The sequence below is a fragment of the Pelodiscus sinensis genome, chromosome 3 (genome assembly GCF_052426305.1).
Source record: "Pelodiscus sinensis isolate ZL-2025 chromosome 3, ASM5242630v1, whole genome shotgun sequence".
NCBI lineage: Eukaryota > Metazoa > Chordata > Testudines > Trionychidae > Pelodiscus > Pelodiscus sinensis.
The window spans coordinates 165,708,949-165,725,073 of NC_143054.1; the positions used below are offsets into that span (position 1 = coordinate 165,708,949).

The 16,125-nt window shown below is 44.3% G+C and overlaps 1 protein-coding gene across 2 annotated transcripts in view; it reads left to right on the forward strand.

The window, feature by feature from the left end:
* Window positions 1–16,125, forward strand: part of MOCS1 (molybdenum cofactor synthesis 1) — a 53,574-nt gene that overhangs the window by 12,932 nt on the left and 24,517 nt on the right. For both annotated transcript variants that reach the window (XM_075925388.2, XM_075925389.2), the window contains exons 2-4: window positions 6,177–6,309; window positions 6,717–6,884; window positions 14,331–14,495. In XM_075925388.2, the coding sequence (XP_075781503.2) occupies window positions 6,177–6,309; window positions 6,717–6,884; window positions 14,331–14,495 (466 nt within the window). The remainder of the gene's footprint in view (window positions 1–6,176; window positions 6,310–6,716; window positions 6,885–14,330; window positions 14,496–16,125) is intronic.

Here is a 16,125-nt window from a genome sequence, read left to right on the forward strand (position 1 = left end):
TTGGTTCTTTTTCCGTGTTCATCCACAAAGTATCTGAGCTCCTTCCAATAGTGTGCTGAATGGTGTGACTAACATCTGTCACATGGCTTGATTCCCTCATCCTCTCCATGTAGTGATGCACTAGAGTCCAGTCACAGATTTAATGTCTGAGGTTGACAACCAGATCTTAACATTTAACCCATAATCCCTTACCTGTTGTAACCTAACAAGGATAGCTAGACTGCCTGGAACTGACAATTCTAGACTCACAGGACTTAAAAGGTTCCTTTCATCTTTAACTCGCTCAACTCAAAATCTGTCTTCATAAATGATTTTGTAATGCTGTCTGAAAAGCGTTAATGGAAACAAAATGCATTGCATTTCTAAGAACCATTTCCAGTGTGTGACACACACATCATCCCCATTATTCTAATCTTAACTTGGTGCTCTCGTGAAGTGACAGCTTATGTATCAAAATCATTCAGTGGCCAACATAAAATCTTACTGTAAGTGTGCTTTGTATAAATGGAGAAATGTGAGCATCCACCACCAGAGAAAAGCATATAGATATTATTTATTTTTAAAAAGACACTTGGTACTTCTGTACCCCTCTCATTTGAACCACTGAAAATGCTTGTAAGAGTGGCTAAGTAATAGTATTACTTGCCCAGCACCCCATAGGTTAGTGGTAGAGCTGGGAATAGAGATCGAAAGCTGTGGCTCCTAGTTCTTTGATACAGCTAGTAGGCAAAGCATGGTAACTTTCAGTGGAGTGAGATGGAAGAAATGCTTGAAAAATGTACATCTCGTGGTCACGAGTCCATCCAGAACTTCATCTTTGGATGTCATCTGCACGTGCTTGTTCAAACCTTGCAAATGTAAAAAGCTTTCCGAGGCAGTTATATGTCCAGACTTGTTATCTACTGACGTGTGCTACTTAGAAGCCCTCTCCTATGGGAAGTGGTTGGGGATTAGCCCAAAGGAAGGGAGCAAACCGGCTGCAGTCACACTGTCTCACTTTAGGGCCTCAGATCTCAGGCTCAGCTCTCTGTTAATAGCAGACCATGGAGCTCAGCTTCTATATCAAATCATGGTTTTGCTTTACATTTTTTTTTTTTTTTTTCACAGAAGCTTTTTTTTTTTTTTAAACATGAGGCTTGAGTGATATGATAGACCATGGGATGGGAGGTGGAAAAGGAAGTAGAGAGTGGCCAGAGGGAATACAGGTTTCTGGAGAGCTCATTTATAGGCTTGCTCAAACTCAAAGATGTGTTTAAACTTGCGATAGTGGGACTATGGGGTGAGGAGAGAACCAGGCACAAGCCTGATAGATGCCATCAATAGGTTTATTCAAGAACAAGGTGATTAAAAATAAAATTAATTTGGAGGTTGCATTACTGTGGAGAGGGAATCCCACAGACTTCTGAAGCCTATAAAACATAGCCTGTTCTCATGTACACTGGGGCCTATTTGAAGTGACTCCATTGATTTCCCCCACTCCTCCCAGTGGTGCCCAGATGAGAATCTGGCATATAATCTAGATCGGCGGTTCTCAAACTTTTTGGGCTCAGGAGCCCTTACATGCGTAAAAATGTATGCGGAGCCCCAGCAGTCCACTGATTGTATGTGTTGTACCTATTGATGTTTCCACTTTGTCAACCTCGCGGAGCCCTGGGGCTCCGCAGAGCACAGTTTGAGAAACACTGATCTAGATGACTGAAACATACCTGAACTTCTGGGGTGTAGGGTTGTCTGCTTGAACCAATACTATTCTGGGAGGGATTTTTTCAACATAACGTAATGTCATTTTCTTGAAATATCCTATTTTAAATCACCTAGATTGTTTTCAGCAGTCACTGGAAGATCGATGCCAATTTCAGGAGACTCCAAGCCAATCCTGGAGGGCTGGCAACCAATGTTCTCTCTAATCTTTTGCATCCATGTGCAAATTTTTTCCATGCAAGTGCAGAATAAGTTCATGTGCACCAAGGCATGTGCACCACTAGTACAAAGAGAAAACTTAGTTGAGAACACGCTGCTAATCAGCTGGGTGGCATTTTGAATCTCTCCTGAGTTGGCGCACAAGTGCATGGCTTACAGAGAACAATGTTGGCAACCCTATACAGGTGTAGTTTGGGCATCTTAGAGAAAATATTCTAATCTTCCACGCAACAGGTGTCAAATCTGCAGGCAGTGATGATGGTGGGCTGGGGTGAGCTGGTGCGGTGCACCAGTAAGAACCAGACACCGGTACCATCCCACACGTGGCTAATATTAAAATGCTTCAGCAGCCAGTACTAATGAGCCACTGATATTAGAGAGCAAAAGGGGCAGTTGTCCCAGGACCGATGATTTAAAAGGGCCTGGGGCTCTTCAAATCACTGCCACAGCCCCAGAGCTCCTGGCCGATTATGCCTGAGGCCCTGCCTCCTTTCCAGGTCCAAGAACTACCCCCTCATTTGCAACAGATGTTGGGCCTAGTATAAGGTGCATTCCTAATAGGAATGTCAACATGCAGAGGGTGAGGGGTACAAGCAGGAGCCAGTATGCACAGGGAGCCGGCTTTTGGCCATCTCTCCACATGTGCCAGCTCCATGGACCTGCCTGCCTTCCCCTCATCTCCCCGCCCCACTGCCTCCTACAGAGGCAGTAGCATGGGGCCCCGGGGGCAAGGGCGGCTGCCATGAAGCAACCTCTGTCCACGGCGGGCAGGGGCTGCTGCCATCCTACACTGCTGCCTCTGTATCAGAGGCAGCAGCAGGGGGTGGCATGCATGAGTTGGCGTGTGTGGGGAGCTGTTTTTTAAACTGACTCCCCTTGCGGACTGGCTCCCGCCTGCTACCCTGTACTGCTCTGGGAACAGTCTGTTCGGTCGCTTTTTAATATATTAATTGACCTGCTAGCGCACTCTCGGCTTTTGAGAGAACTATTTCTGGAAGGGTTTTCTAAAGTCTTAATCTCCATCCACAAGCAAGAAGGGTTTGTTCCCCAAAGGTTTGGGGCAACCTACTCTGAAGATTGGTGGTTGAAAACTCCTTACATGGAAACAGGTGAAAGACTCATTTCCCTTTAACTCCATACTTCCATTTTTTATTCTGAGGCTTTGTCTTCACTAGAGATGTAAAGTCCTTTTTAATTGGTTCACTGGTTAAATGTCAAGTGTAACTGGCTGTCTGACTGATTAAAGGGGAACGGGAGGAAAGGGCCACTTCATCCCAGCTGAGCTGGAGCAGCCCCCCCTTTCCCTGCAGTGGTGGGCCCCACGGGGCTGTAGTAGGCAGGGAGCTGCTGTAGCCCCCAAGGGTGAACCGGAACCCATGGAAGGTGATGCTTACTGATTAACCTTTCACATCCCGAATCTACACTGGCATCTGAGCAATGCAAGTTTTGTCACAAAGCTTTTATTGTTCAGGTGCTTACACTCCCCCTTCCCTGAACAATAAAAGCTCTGCTCCTGCAAGTACTACAGGTTGAATCTCTCTAGAATGGCACCCTGGGGACCTGACCAGTACCGAACCAGAGAATTTGTCAGGCTATAGGAGGTCAGTATTGTCTAGCAGCCTTAGCAACACTCCCACTGATTGCAGGGCTCTTAGAAGACATTTAGGGCTAAATTAGAGGTAAATAATTGCACAGAACACTGAGCGCCAAGAGTGGTGGCTGTAAACAAGCTATGGACCACAAGAGACTTAGCCAACCCAAGATAATCAGTCTAAGTAAAATCATGCCGGACCATGGATGTTGCCCAGACTAGAGAGTGCCGACTGGAGAGGTTCAACCTGTAGTGTAAACAAAACAGCACTTTGTCTTTAAACAAACACCATAGGAAGTGTAAGTTTGTTTTTTTTATTGACAAAAATCCCAACAGTGTTTACACTGCCTGACTTTTAGTGATATGGTTGTCAATATACAGTGTCACAGCCCTAACAGTAAAAATCAGACAGTGTAAACACTGTTTGTCTGCAATTTTGCCAACAAAAAACACAGCCGAGTCACTAAAAGCTGTGTAAAGTAGACATACATTTTGTTGAGCCACTGGTCTGTAGCTGATCTCCAGAATGGTGTGAAGATGGTCTGTGCTTCATAAGCACGATTTCCTACCAGCTCCCCTCTGTGAAGGGGATGAGCTTCAGAATTATTTATAACGAATATGTCTTTCATCAAGCGTAAGCGTCTCTGAATGGCCTAGTAAGCAAAGCCGTGGCCATGGGGCTGCTGCTGAACTTTAACCTTAGCTCATTAAACACTGCATAGGGGGTTCAGTTTTGGTTGGATGTAGTTAAACATTAATCTTGAATTCCTGGAGACTCCTGGCAGTCTTCGAGAGTTGGCACCATACTTGGGTGCTGTTGGGTTTTTTTTAATTTATTTTCTTTCCACTTGTGTTAGCTGCTGTTTGATACTGCAAATTGGTGGGTGTCCTCCTTTATATCCCCAGTTACCCACAGGTCATCCGGAGCCCGGATGCAGATACAAATTTAGTATCTGTGCAAGGCTCTACACATGCAGGAATATGAAGCAGGAGTTTCAGATAGAACACATTTACTATTAGTTACTGTTTCTGTCACTTTTAGGCACATTCAAGAGAAAGAGAACAGCTTTGTACATATTACAACCTTTTTAATGAGACTACCCTGTTACTATTTAGGGGTGTAAAAACTGCACGAATTAGTTAACCAGTGGAACAGTTTGTTTAACCAGTTAACTCTGGCCATGGGCAGCAGGGACTGCCCTGGCCCTGCTGGCCTGCCCTCGTGGCAGGGAGCACGCTGGCCTTGACCCCAACCCCGCAGGCCTGACCCAGCCCACTGTGGCCAAGGTCCTTCTGGCTGGGTTGCTGTGAGTGTGGGGCCTTTGCTCTCCGGTTACTCGGTAAGCATGCCAGTGTAAGGATTTAGCACTGCCTTCCTGACTAGTGTGCAAAGCACCTTTCAGCTGGGAATCATTTTAGCCAAGCCATGTCCACAGCACAAGGCTTCTAACGCAATTCAAGCCAGAAAGTTTCACTGTTGGTGACAGTTGTATTAAAGACGTTCCAAGTGGCCCAGTTTGTGCTTATGTTGAACAGGGCCTTTTGCCGCATGCTTGCCCTTTCCCAGGTAAAAGGATGGTGATGTACTCTCCGTTCCAATTTTTAGTTCTGCTGCTAGGCAGTAATGCTTAGAAGGATCATGCCCAAGTTGAGGATCACCATTTGAGGAACACAATGAAGGCTTCTGGGTGACTATTTCGGGTGTATCAATTTCCCTCTCTCTTTACAGATTGGAAGAATCAAACTGTCTGTGGGCAATCCCTGGAGAACCCAGACTATTCCCTCCTGTTTCCAAAATCTGTACAAGCCCCTTGTATTTAGTCAGACCCCCTGGGCTGACTAAATAGATCACAGTGGCTGCCCTTTTTACCTCCCCTTCAACAAAATGTTTCCTTCACTGAATCCTGCATTCCACTCAAAGGCTAGAGAGAGTGCAGATAAGATTCAGCTGAAAACTGAAACTCTTTCCAGTGATGCATTGCCAAGAAAGAACATCCTAGCCAGACAGGTCAAGCTACTGGAAGCAAACCAGACTTGCTGGGTAAGGCCTACAGCAGGGGTGGGCAATTAAAAAAAAAAAAAAAAAGGCAGCCCACAGGGTTAGTTCGTGGTGGGCCACCAACACCATGTTTACCTGCTCCTCCACAGGTATTGGAGGATTGCAGCCCTGGTTGGCTGTGAATCGCTGTTCGCAGCCAATGAGAGCAGCGGGAAGCATTGTGGAATGGGATGCTGTTTCCCACTGCTCGCATTGGCTACAAATGGTGATTCGTGTCCAACAAGAGCTGTGATCCTGCGAAGGTGAAGGTAAATACGGAGGTGAGGGCCCGCCAGGGATTAATCCTGCAGACTGGATCTGGCCCGTGGGCTGGAATTTGCCCAGCCTGCAGCAGCTGCTATGCAAAGTGGTTACCTTTTAATATGGTTCCTCCGCTTTTTTTTAAGTGTGCAGCGTGGTGCAATGGAATTTAAACATAAGGTGAGAGTTGGGGAAACTCCTGAAACTCCTTAGCTGTTCCATTGAGACTCATTTTGGTCTTGGTCAAAATCACTTGGCTTCTCTGTATCTTTGTTTTCCCCTTTGAAGTTTAGACTCAATTAACATTTGTACAGGGCACTGAAGATGAAAACGACTGCCATTTCTTTTATTGTTTTTTCTCCCCAGGAATTGCCAATCACAAGAAGAAAAGGCTTCCTGCCTGAGCTTGCTGCCCCGTTCTCTGCTTTCCTGACTGACAGCTTTGGCCGTCAGCACAACTACCTGCGGATCTCCCTGACTGAGAAATGCAACCTCAGATGTAAGTCTGTTTTTCTTCCTTTTCTGTGTCCCAGCGAGGTTCGTGTACTCCATAGGCTAGGGGAGAGCCACCTGTAGGAATTCGAGCAGGACAAAACTTTTGAACCAAAATCCTTTCTGGGTGGAAAATAGAGATGAGGTGACCCCAATTCTTTTGCCTTGGGTTGGCCTCCTTTCAGACATAAGTGGTCAACTGGATTTAGAGACTTATCAAGGAGGCGTAAAGTTGTTGTTGGTATTAAGCCAGCAGCCTTGTGTGCAGGTTGCTAGTTTGACTCTGTTTGCAAGATGGAACAATTGGCAGTTATAGGCAGTTGCTGTGCAAAGTGCATCCATCCTCGCCAGTGGCTGATCCAACTCTTTGCTGATCCTTCCAGTCACCCATGTATTTCTTGATTGCTTGTTCAGGTCAGTACTGTATGCCAGAGGAGGGAGTTCAGCTCACCCCTAAATCAGAGCTTCTCACTACCCAGGAGATAATCACCCTTGCCAGGCTCTTTGTGAAGCAAGGTGTGGACAAGATCCGATTGACTGGAGGAGAACCGCTCATCCGTCCTGATGTGGTTGATATTGTGGGTAAGTTCCTGGTCTGGCTTTATCTTCCTTTAGGAAATGCCACAAATCATGCAGCACAAAGATGTCTCCGCCCGCTGGCCAAACTTCCCAATGTGATCAGACCACGTTCTGAGGACATGTGGAAGTTTTTTTCAAGGAGTTTTGTAAGTGTGTTTGTCTGAAGGAGTCATTGATTATTTCCATTGAGTGAGCAAAGTTGTTCTTCTCTGGCTTTTCTCAGCCCGGTGGGGCATGGATCCATTTGACAGATTGTGATGCTAACGTTTTTAGGACTTCTTAAGTTTGTTCTGTTTGATGGGGCCAAATTGTGTCAGGGTGGATAATAGTCTAGTTTGAATGGAATTTCCTTTCTAAGTTTGTCCCAATGTGTTCCATACATTTTCAATCTCTCTTCTCAGCAAAATGTGCTGTGTAATTGATGCTTGTGTCAGATATTTGGGCTGTGCAGTCCAGATTGATTAGCCATCTCGCTATACAAAATAGCTGTGCTGGTGTTTGGTTGTGGGGCGATAGAAGGGTCGTTGTGCATCCATTACCACAGTGGTGCATGAATTGTAAGTGGCCCTGTAGGATGGAGTCAGAATGTGGTTTCCAATCCAGCTTTCTGCCTGTGCCCTTCATCTGGTGTGGTTAATCTGTGAATTTAGGTGATCATTTTGATTAGCATCAGGGCAAATGGGACCAGTTGGGTCATTGCATTATTGGTATTGGATGTTTGGTGATTGTACAGTTGGACTAATCATAGGTGCCTTGAGTCTGATATTTGTGTAGTTTCTTCTAGTGTGATTTGAAAACCTAGAGAATTCAAGAGTCTACACATGATTTTTTTTTCTTCTTTTTAGGTTGTCTTGTAATTTACTGTACAAGTGTCTGGTACATAAACACACACAGAACCAAAATAAATGGCTTGTCATTAAAAAAGGGAGGGAGCTTTTGCTAAGCAAGACAGGTCCACTGATGTGTTTTCTTCAGACCTCAAACTGCTGCAGAAATGGTGCCTTGGAAAACAAAGGGGTGGATGGGAAAGTGAATGGCGCTATAATTGAAGGCAGGGAGACTGGATGGCCCAAGAAGCCTTTTCAGGTCTCAGTTGTTCATAGCTTTTGATACACACAGTTTTGTGACTTTGCACATTCTGGGCAGAGGCCTCTCAACAAGACAAGCTGCTGCCCCAGGCACAACTTAAGTCTGCCGTTCCTGATCCAGAGAACCTGTACGTCAGAGCTTGGGGATCCTTTTCTCCTGGGACTTGCAGTGGGGGTAGCTGACAAGGAGTTGGGAACTCTGGTTTGGGAGGGAGTGGGGCTGGGCAGCAGGTTAGGTGTATGGGAGGAGACTTGCGGGATTGTGTGGAAGGCAGGGGCTAGGTGCCTGCAGGATGCAGGGGTACCCCGGTTCACTCTTACCACCTCTCCTATGCAGACCCTTGTTAGAACAGCTACCAGCTGCCCCCACACCCCCAACTTGTACCTGGCCCAGTGAAATGGGAGGCTACTTCCCACCCTGGGATTTAGCAGCACTCCTGTAGTGCACATGTGAATGGGTGCAAATTGGTGCATCAGCGTAGTTTGTATCTGCAGGGTCTCCCTGGGGCAGTGTGAGTGTTCAGCAATTCACACCACTTCTCCAAGGAGTCAGATGCTCATTGGCCTATAATTAGAGCAGACCCAGCTTCTGGGATGGATTCTCTTTCCCAGTAAAATGAGAGTGCCAACTGTAGGAAGTGAAAAACAACCAGCAAGACTGGTTTTGTTTCCAGTAGCTTGACCTGTCTGGTGAGGATGTTTTCTTGGCAATGCATCACTGGGAAGAGTTTGTTTTCTTCTGAATCTTGTTTGCACTCTCTCTAGCCTTTGAGCGGAATGCAGGATTCAGTGAAGGAAACATTTTTGTTGAAGGAGAAGGTGACAGGGGCAGCCATTGTGATCTACAGGCAGTCCCCGGGTTACGTACAAGATAGGGACTGTAGGTTTGTTCTTAAGTTGAATTTGTATGTAAGTTGGAACTGGTACATATTGTAGGGGAAACTCTAGCCAAACATTTCTCCAGAGCTCAGTTTTATTCTCCCACACCTCACTTCCCTCAGTCCTTTATTCTCAAGCTGAGGTGTCTGCTGAGAAAAGCCGCTCCGCGTCTCCCTGGTCTGCTGGGGGGAAGGGGGGGCGCTAGCTTCGCATCTCCCTGGTCTGCTGGGGGGAAGCAGCTAGTACAGGGTTGCCTCACATCGGATCCCTACTTACAAAGGGGGTAAGTCGGATCCATGTAACCCAGGGACTGCCTGTACTGGCACAAAAATATGGCTGAAGTCAGGAAGGAATTATCCATGTTCAATTGTTCTGCTTTTATGTAACTCTAAATAACATTTTCTGAGTACTAGAGAATTCCTTTATTTGTTATTTCGCTGATCTTGAAGTGGGAGCTGCAGGTACTTTGTCTAAATGGATTGAGCATTTGGGTGCTTTTGCTTAAAGAGAGACAAATAAATGTGTGTGTGGTAGGAAAAAAATAGGCATGGGGGCAACATCTTTATTGCCATGAGTGTGAGATGGCTGCGTTTAATTCTCAAGTGATTTTCTGCAGTCTAGCCTCCTGCATTTCCCTCTTTGAAATACCTTGGTAAATAATGTAGTCAGTCTGGGCAGTTCTTAGAGACATTTACAAGCCTGTTTATATGAATGGTTTGAAATCTATTAATACATCATTGTTTGGCTGTAGTGTACACAAGTGTGTATGTCTATGTGTTTTCATGAGAACACGATACAAACTTTAGCACTGCAGCCATCTTTTGGGTGCAAATGCTGTTGGTGTTTTACCTCAGCAATGCTCAATTCTGGGTGAATAAACTTCCCCTGCTGTAGATTTAGTTGGAAATGTTACTTTTTCTCCCATTTCTAAAAGATGTACACCTTAGCAACAGCCTGCACTTCCCTGTAAAGCATTGTGTGCTGTGACACTATTTGAAAGCAGTTTAAACGTTCAGTGGTGCAGTGTTTAGACACACAGTGTGGGTAAGCTTTGCATTCAGTTAATGAATACACTTCTAATCTATAGTCTTGATGTTAATTGCATTAGCCAAGTATATGTTTCACGTATTAGTGAAACACTATTCACATATTTCCGGTCTGACTGGAAATCGAAGTCCAGTAATAATCTGAATGTAATAGGACGCAGCTGTGTAAACCAACCAGTGACTGGTATTAGACAAATCTATCTTTAGAGGAGTTTAAATTCCAGTTATTGCCCTTTTAACTGAGGCATAAATCATGCCCTGCAGACATAGCTTTGGAATCAGTATCTTGAAGTGGCCTTTGCAAGATGGTCATTTAAAATATACACTTACCTGTAGGTATGATTTACATATCTGAATTTTGCTATTTTAATAACCTCTGATTAATCATTGATGGTGTTTTTCTTCAAATTGGAGAGTGAAACCAATTTGCTCCATTTCACTTCCTCTCACTACTTAATTCGCTTTTTGGATTTCATCAGTTAAAACTGTGCTGTTTTTGTTTCCCCATGGGGAAATCATGACATTTATTTCTTAACTAAGCAAGCATATGTAAATACTCCTAATTATTTTGGATTTTTAAACCCTTTTAGTGTCTCGCTCCACTTTTAAGGCCCCTTACAAACCCTAGACATGATTCACTCTTGAGAAGCTTTCCTTAAGCAGTATGTGGTGCTTAGGGGGTTGGCAATATTGATGCTCCGAATTTAGTGTAGTTTTCATTGAATAAATATTCTCTCTATATAAAGTGTAATAGATCTGCTGCTAGTAAAACTCCTGAAGTCTGTAAGGGATAGAGGAATAATCAGTGCCATGTTCTGCTAAGACGCTGAGTCTGCACACGCACACACCCTACTCCTGCCTTTTTTTTTTTCCCCCCAATACAATAATGCGGCTTCAAGCCAGTGTGGGAAACTAGGTTCTTTGGTCTCTTTTATTTATCAATAGCCCTGCTTGCAACTCTTCAGACTGTTTAGAAACTCACGTGCACCATGAGTCAGCAATTGCTACTTACCACAGTGTATGCAGTGTCCTTTTGCTTCCTCAGTACAAGGTCCTGAGGTGACCTAATAAATGGGTATAAAGATCCTACCAGTTTCATAAGTATGAAAAAATGTCAGACCATGAAATAAGTCCTTCTTTTTGAAATCGAATCTTTCTTCTGGCTACTAGAAGAAGCTACACTCTGATGGCGGTGTAGTGATCTATGTGAGTATGTCTGCATATAAAATGCTGTAGTGCTTCAGTGTAGACACGACCTATGCCAAAACCAGTAGGGGTTCTCCCATCGCGTAGATAGATGGGTAATCCCCTCCTTAAGAAACAGTAGCAGCTCTCTCCCTAGCACTGTCTGCATTGAGGGTTTGGATGGCATAGTTACATCTCTCAGGGGTATGGATTCTCCGCCCCCCCCCCCCCCCGAGAGATGTTGCTAACTGATGTAAAATCCAAGTGTAGGGCATTCCAACAGAATATCCTGGATTATGTTTTGTTAGAAACTCCTTTTAAATTGTGTCAAGGGACAAGATGGGAGGGGTTTTTCATTAATCATGAAGATATTTGTGCAACTATTTTACTAATATTTCCCCCAAGGATCTCCAAGCTGATGCTGAAGACTGTGTGGGGTTACGGTCAGAGTATCTGCAAAATAAAAAATTGTCTTATTTACACAGCCCCATAATGTTGCATGGCAGTTTGCAGACAAATAAATGCATTATTCAACAAGTCTGCATATTTTCCAGATGCTAACAAGTTAGTTCCGCAAAGCCAAATCAGCTGATTCTAAATTGAATTATCTCTCTAGTACTGGTGATTTTCCCCATCTGGTGACAGAAGACCATCTATGACCTTTGCTTTGAGTGGTTCTTCTGTTTTGTTTTGGTATTAAATAATTAGTTCAGCTTTGCTAGGTTATAGAAACTTGGGATTTGTCAGTAGGAGGGTAGGAACCCATTGAAAGAGAATATGCCATTTTCAGAGAGAATGATCTGTCCATGAATGGACGACAAATGAAAAAATGGTTGTCGTCTTTATTTAATGCTAAAGGCTGCACTCACACTTCAGATTACCAAATTAGGCAATCTGATCCCCTCCCCTCCTCCCTCCAGTTATATTGGGTCACTGTGCCATTTGGCTTTGTGTTTGTTTAGCTACTGATTATTTTTTTGGCTGAAGTGATTACGATAAGCGTAATCCAGCTGCACACCTCATGGCTCTATTATGAAATCTCTCTCAAATCCTTTCTGAGTATACTGGTCAAACAGTACCGCAAGACACAATATAGCTGCAGATGTTTGACTGTTTAGCCTGCACATATAAACAAGCCAGCAAGGATAGTGGCTGGTCCTGGTGAATGACTGCAGACTCTAAGGATTAGTTCTGTCCTTAATTTCAGATCTTGGTGTGTGTTTTTTTTTTTTTGTTTGTTTGTTTTTTTTCAGTATCGTGCCTTCTGTTAGTCTCAAGTGAATTGTTGAGTATCCATTGCACAAAGAAAGAGGCAGTGATGAGAACCACATTCTGGCCTAATTGGCTAAATTCTGGTGGTGACGTAATAGTTCATGTTGGAATCCATCTGTTTCAGGCTGCAGCATGAAAGTCTGATTCAACTCTGCTTAAACCTGTGCATACTACTGTGCCTTAACAGCTGTGAAGTCAGTTGTGGCTGCTGTCATTTCTCTGTTGCTGGAAGCTTGGTGGTTGATGTAGTTCTGAGGATGGCTGATGGGCAAGAAAAGCAGTTACACTGATGTACTTTCTTCTCCCTTGCTGAAAGAACAGCACATTCCCCTGTGGGCAAACAGAAGGTGATGCTAGCTAGTGCTTCTCCCACAACTGCTGGCAGACAGTAGCTCACTCCTGGTATACGGGGAAGGTTTGAGACCTCCAGAAATGAAAGTGAATAGAAAGTTGGTTCTTGTTGAACATCGCCAATGTCCCTCTGCTTTCTATACTCTTGGTACTGGGCCTACATCTTCTAATCCTCTGCACTGGCCACAAGTACTTTCACCAGCCACCCTTAAGGTCTCAGTTTGGCTGCAGCTGAAGGGAGTATTCCCAGCCCGATGAGACATACTCATACTAGCACTAACATGCTAAAAATAGAATATGGGAGCAGCTAAGGTCTTGAATGCTTGCCTGTCAGACACTAGATACGCGCTCAGGCTGGCTTAGCCCCTCCTGCCACTTGCATCACCGCACCTGCGTTCCACTGTTCCCATGCCAGCTCAGTGAGAGGCACCAGAATAGAGCCTAGTGCTCACTCCTGGAGCGAACAGATGTAGAAGGCAGGTCATCCTTTAGTTTTGCACCTTAAATAGGCAGATGTGTATGGGGATACAGACAGGCTTGAGTACCACTAATGGTGCGGTACCAGTGAAGGCAGAAGTGGTGGGAGTGCTTAAGTCTATGGGGATTAGGTGACCTCCTGCTCTTTTACTACTATGCTTTGTGCAGAACTTCTCCAAGCAGGGTTGGATGCCAGGGTGGTAAAAATGCCTGTGTCCTGTCCACACGAACGTTCCCTCTGTTGGTAATGCAGTGGGTGGGAGGCTGATCACTCAGACTGGCAATGCTTGTATTAATACTAGTGACGAACTCTGAAGATACCAGACTGTAAACTATACCACCACAGTGTCTTGTAACCTCCTTTAAATTCCCTGTACAGTTTTTGGTGGCTACAGCGTGCTCTGCTAGCTATCTTAAATTGCTTGTATAATGCTGCTTTGGGCTGTTAAAGTAACTGCTACTTCCCCCCCAGGGGTGGGTGAAGCCGTTTTCAGTGAATGAGACATCGTATGCTATAGTGTGTAAAACTTTCAGGACAAAAGATGCTATATATGTGCAAATAGTTCAGGATCTGGATGCTGTCAGGGTCCTAACACAGTGACGGTTAGCAACTGAGCTTTTAGCATGGGCATTCAGCTTTCAGAACTGGACAGTTGGGAGATGGACTCATTTATTCTGGACTGTGGGCCTTCCTTCAACGTTAGAGCACTAATTCGCTATAATAAATATAGTGCAAAATTAATCTGTATCCAGAGCATTTTGATGAAGTTATTGAAATCACTGCCGCTTCCAAATGTTAGCTCCTTTAATACTATTTGACTCTGGCTTGTGCTATTTTCTAGTAAGCTAGTAAGCACAGCTCCCAAGAGAATGAGGTACAGAAAGCTGTGCTGATTTTGTTAATAAAGCCCATTTGGTAAGGGGTGAATGTCCCTCTCTGGCTATCTTATGCAGTGAATTGGTAAGTAATTGGGTGAATGGTCTTGGCAGATGGAGGGTTTTGGGCTCTTGGCTACATTTGTTAGGAAAATAACTTGCCCCTCCCTGCCATTGTACATATGCCATTCCCTAGTGATCTCTAGAATGGTGTCTTGCGTCTTGTGATTGAACTCTAACCATTAAATCTTCTCCTTTCCCCTGCTGTTTCCTAGGTCAGCTGTACAAGCTAGAAGGGCTACAAACTATTGCTGTCACAACCAATGGGATCAATTTAGCTAGGCTGCTGCCACGGCTGAAGGATGCTGGACTGGATGCCATTAACATCAGTTTGGATACTCTTGTTCCGGCCAAATTCGAGTTCATCGTCCGGAGGAAAGGTACAGAAATTCAGATAACCTCTCTCTCGTCATAGAGTAACATTGTCCATCTTTTTATATTCCTGTTTGTTTAGCTAGTCTCTTTCAAACTTCTGTTGGGAATGAAGTGAAATTCCCTTCTTTAAGACCAGCCTAAAACATCTGCACTTGGCTTGAGTTTCCCTTTTCCCTTCTATACAACCTTTTCTCACAGGCAAATCCCCTTTTCGTGGAGGAATAAAGAACGCTTGTGAATAACAGCTTGTTCTCTTTATCTACTGAGGCCAGGAGAGGAAGCAATGGGCTTAAGTGGCAGCAAGGAAGACTTAAGAAGCTTTTTCTAATGTCTAACCGAACTATAATGGTCACTAAGCAGTGGAACACATTACCTAGGGAGGATGTGGACTCTCTATCATTGGCCAGTTTTAAAAAACAAGTTAGACAAACACCTGTCTGGGATGGTCTAGATCGTACTTGGTCCTGCCTCAGTGCAGGAGACTGGACTAGATGCCCTACTGAGGTCCCTTCCAGTTCTACATTTCTGTACTATGCTGATTTAATTTGTGTGTAGTTAGTACTGCTGTACATCCTCTACTTTTTAACATGGATAAACAGACCCTGAGGTCACTGATGAGGGGGTAGGACTCCTGTAAAAAAAATTTTAAGCTAGTGAATCCAAATGTAAATTTCAGTGACCTAGAACAGCCACAAATACAAAATATGATTGTGGTTGTATATTTAAAAGTTCCTTTTAAATGAACCCTAATGCTCGACATGAAGTTCAACCCAAATTTTCAGGTTTGGTGAATGTCATATTGGAAAAATCTAGTTTCACGTCCTTATTTTTTTAAATCCAACTCCTCATCCAGTGGGGAGCAACTTGTGGCCACACACACCTCAACAGGATAAGCCGCTGGCAGGGCTCCAGACAGGTTGTTTACCTTCCATCCGCAGGTATGGCTGCCAGCCACTCCAATTGGCTATTGCCAACCAATGGGAGCTGCAGGAAAAGATGCACGCTGTAAGTTGCCCACCACTGACCTATGTTGGCTACTAGTTTAGAGACAATGTCTCCCCGTTGCCACCAGATGGTGCTGCAGAACCAATAAAGTTGAGAAGCTAATTAAAACTGCAAGGCTGCAGAAAAGTAACTGTAATATATTGAGCACTTGCTAATGAGCCAAGGTTTCACTGTGTTTCCCTACCACACTAACCCTAGACAATAGCACATTATGTGTCTCACAGGTGAGGAAAGGTGACCTGTGTGTGTCTTTCTGGATACATGTTTGCTTAATCTTCTGACCCCTGATGAGGAAATTCACTCTTTCGATACAGATCTCACACAAATTAATCATTAACACTAGAACTGGAAGGGACCTTGAGAGGTCTTCAAGTCCAGTTTCCGGCCCTCACGGCAGGACCAAGCACTGTCTAGACCAGTGTTTCTCAACCAGTGGTATGATTACTTTAGGGGTACTAGAGAAGTCTGGGGAGATACTTCAACACAACTGAAATTTGGAGAAAACTGAATTTTTGTTTTAAGTTTTACAGCATTTTAATATTTTTGTACTTTTTACACCCAAAATTTCATTGTCCGCCCGGCTACAATTACGTTGTTTAAACAAATGTGTTGCAACGGTAGAAAAAAAAG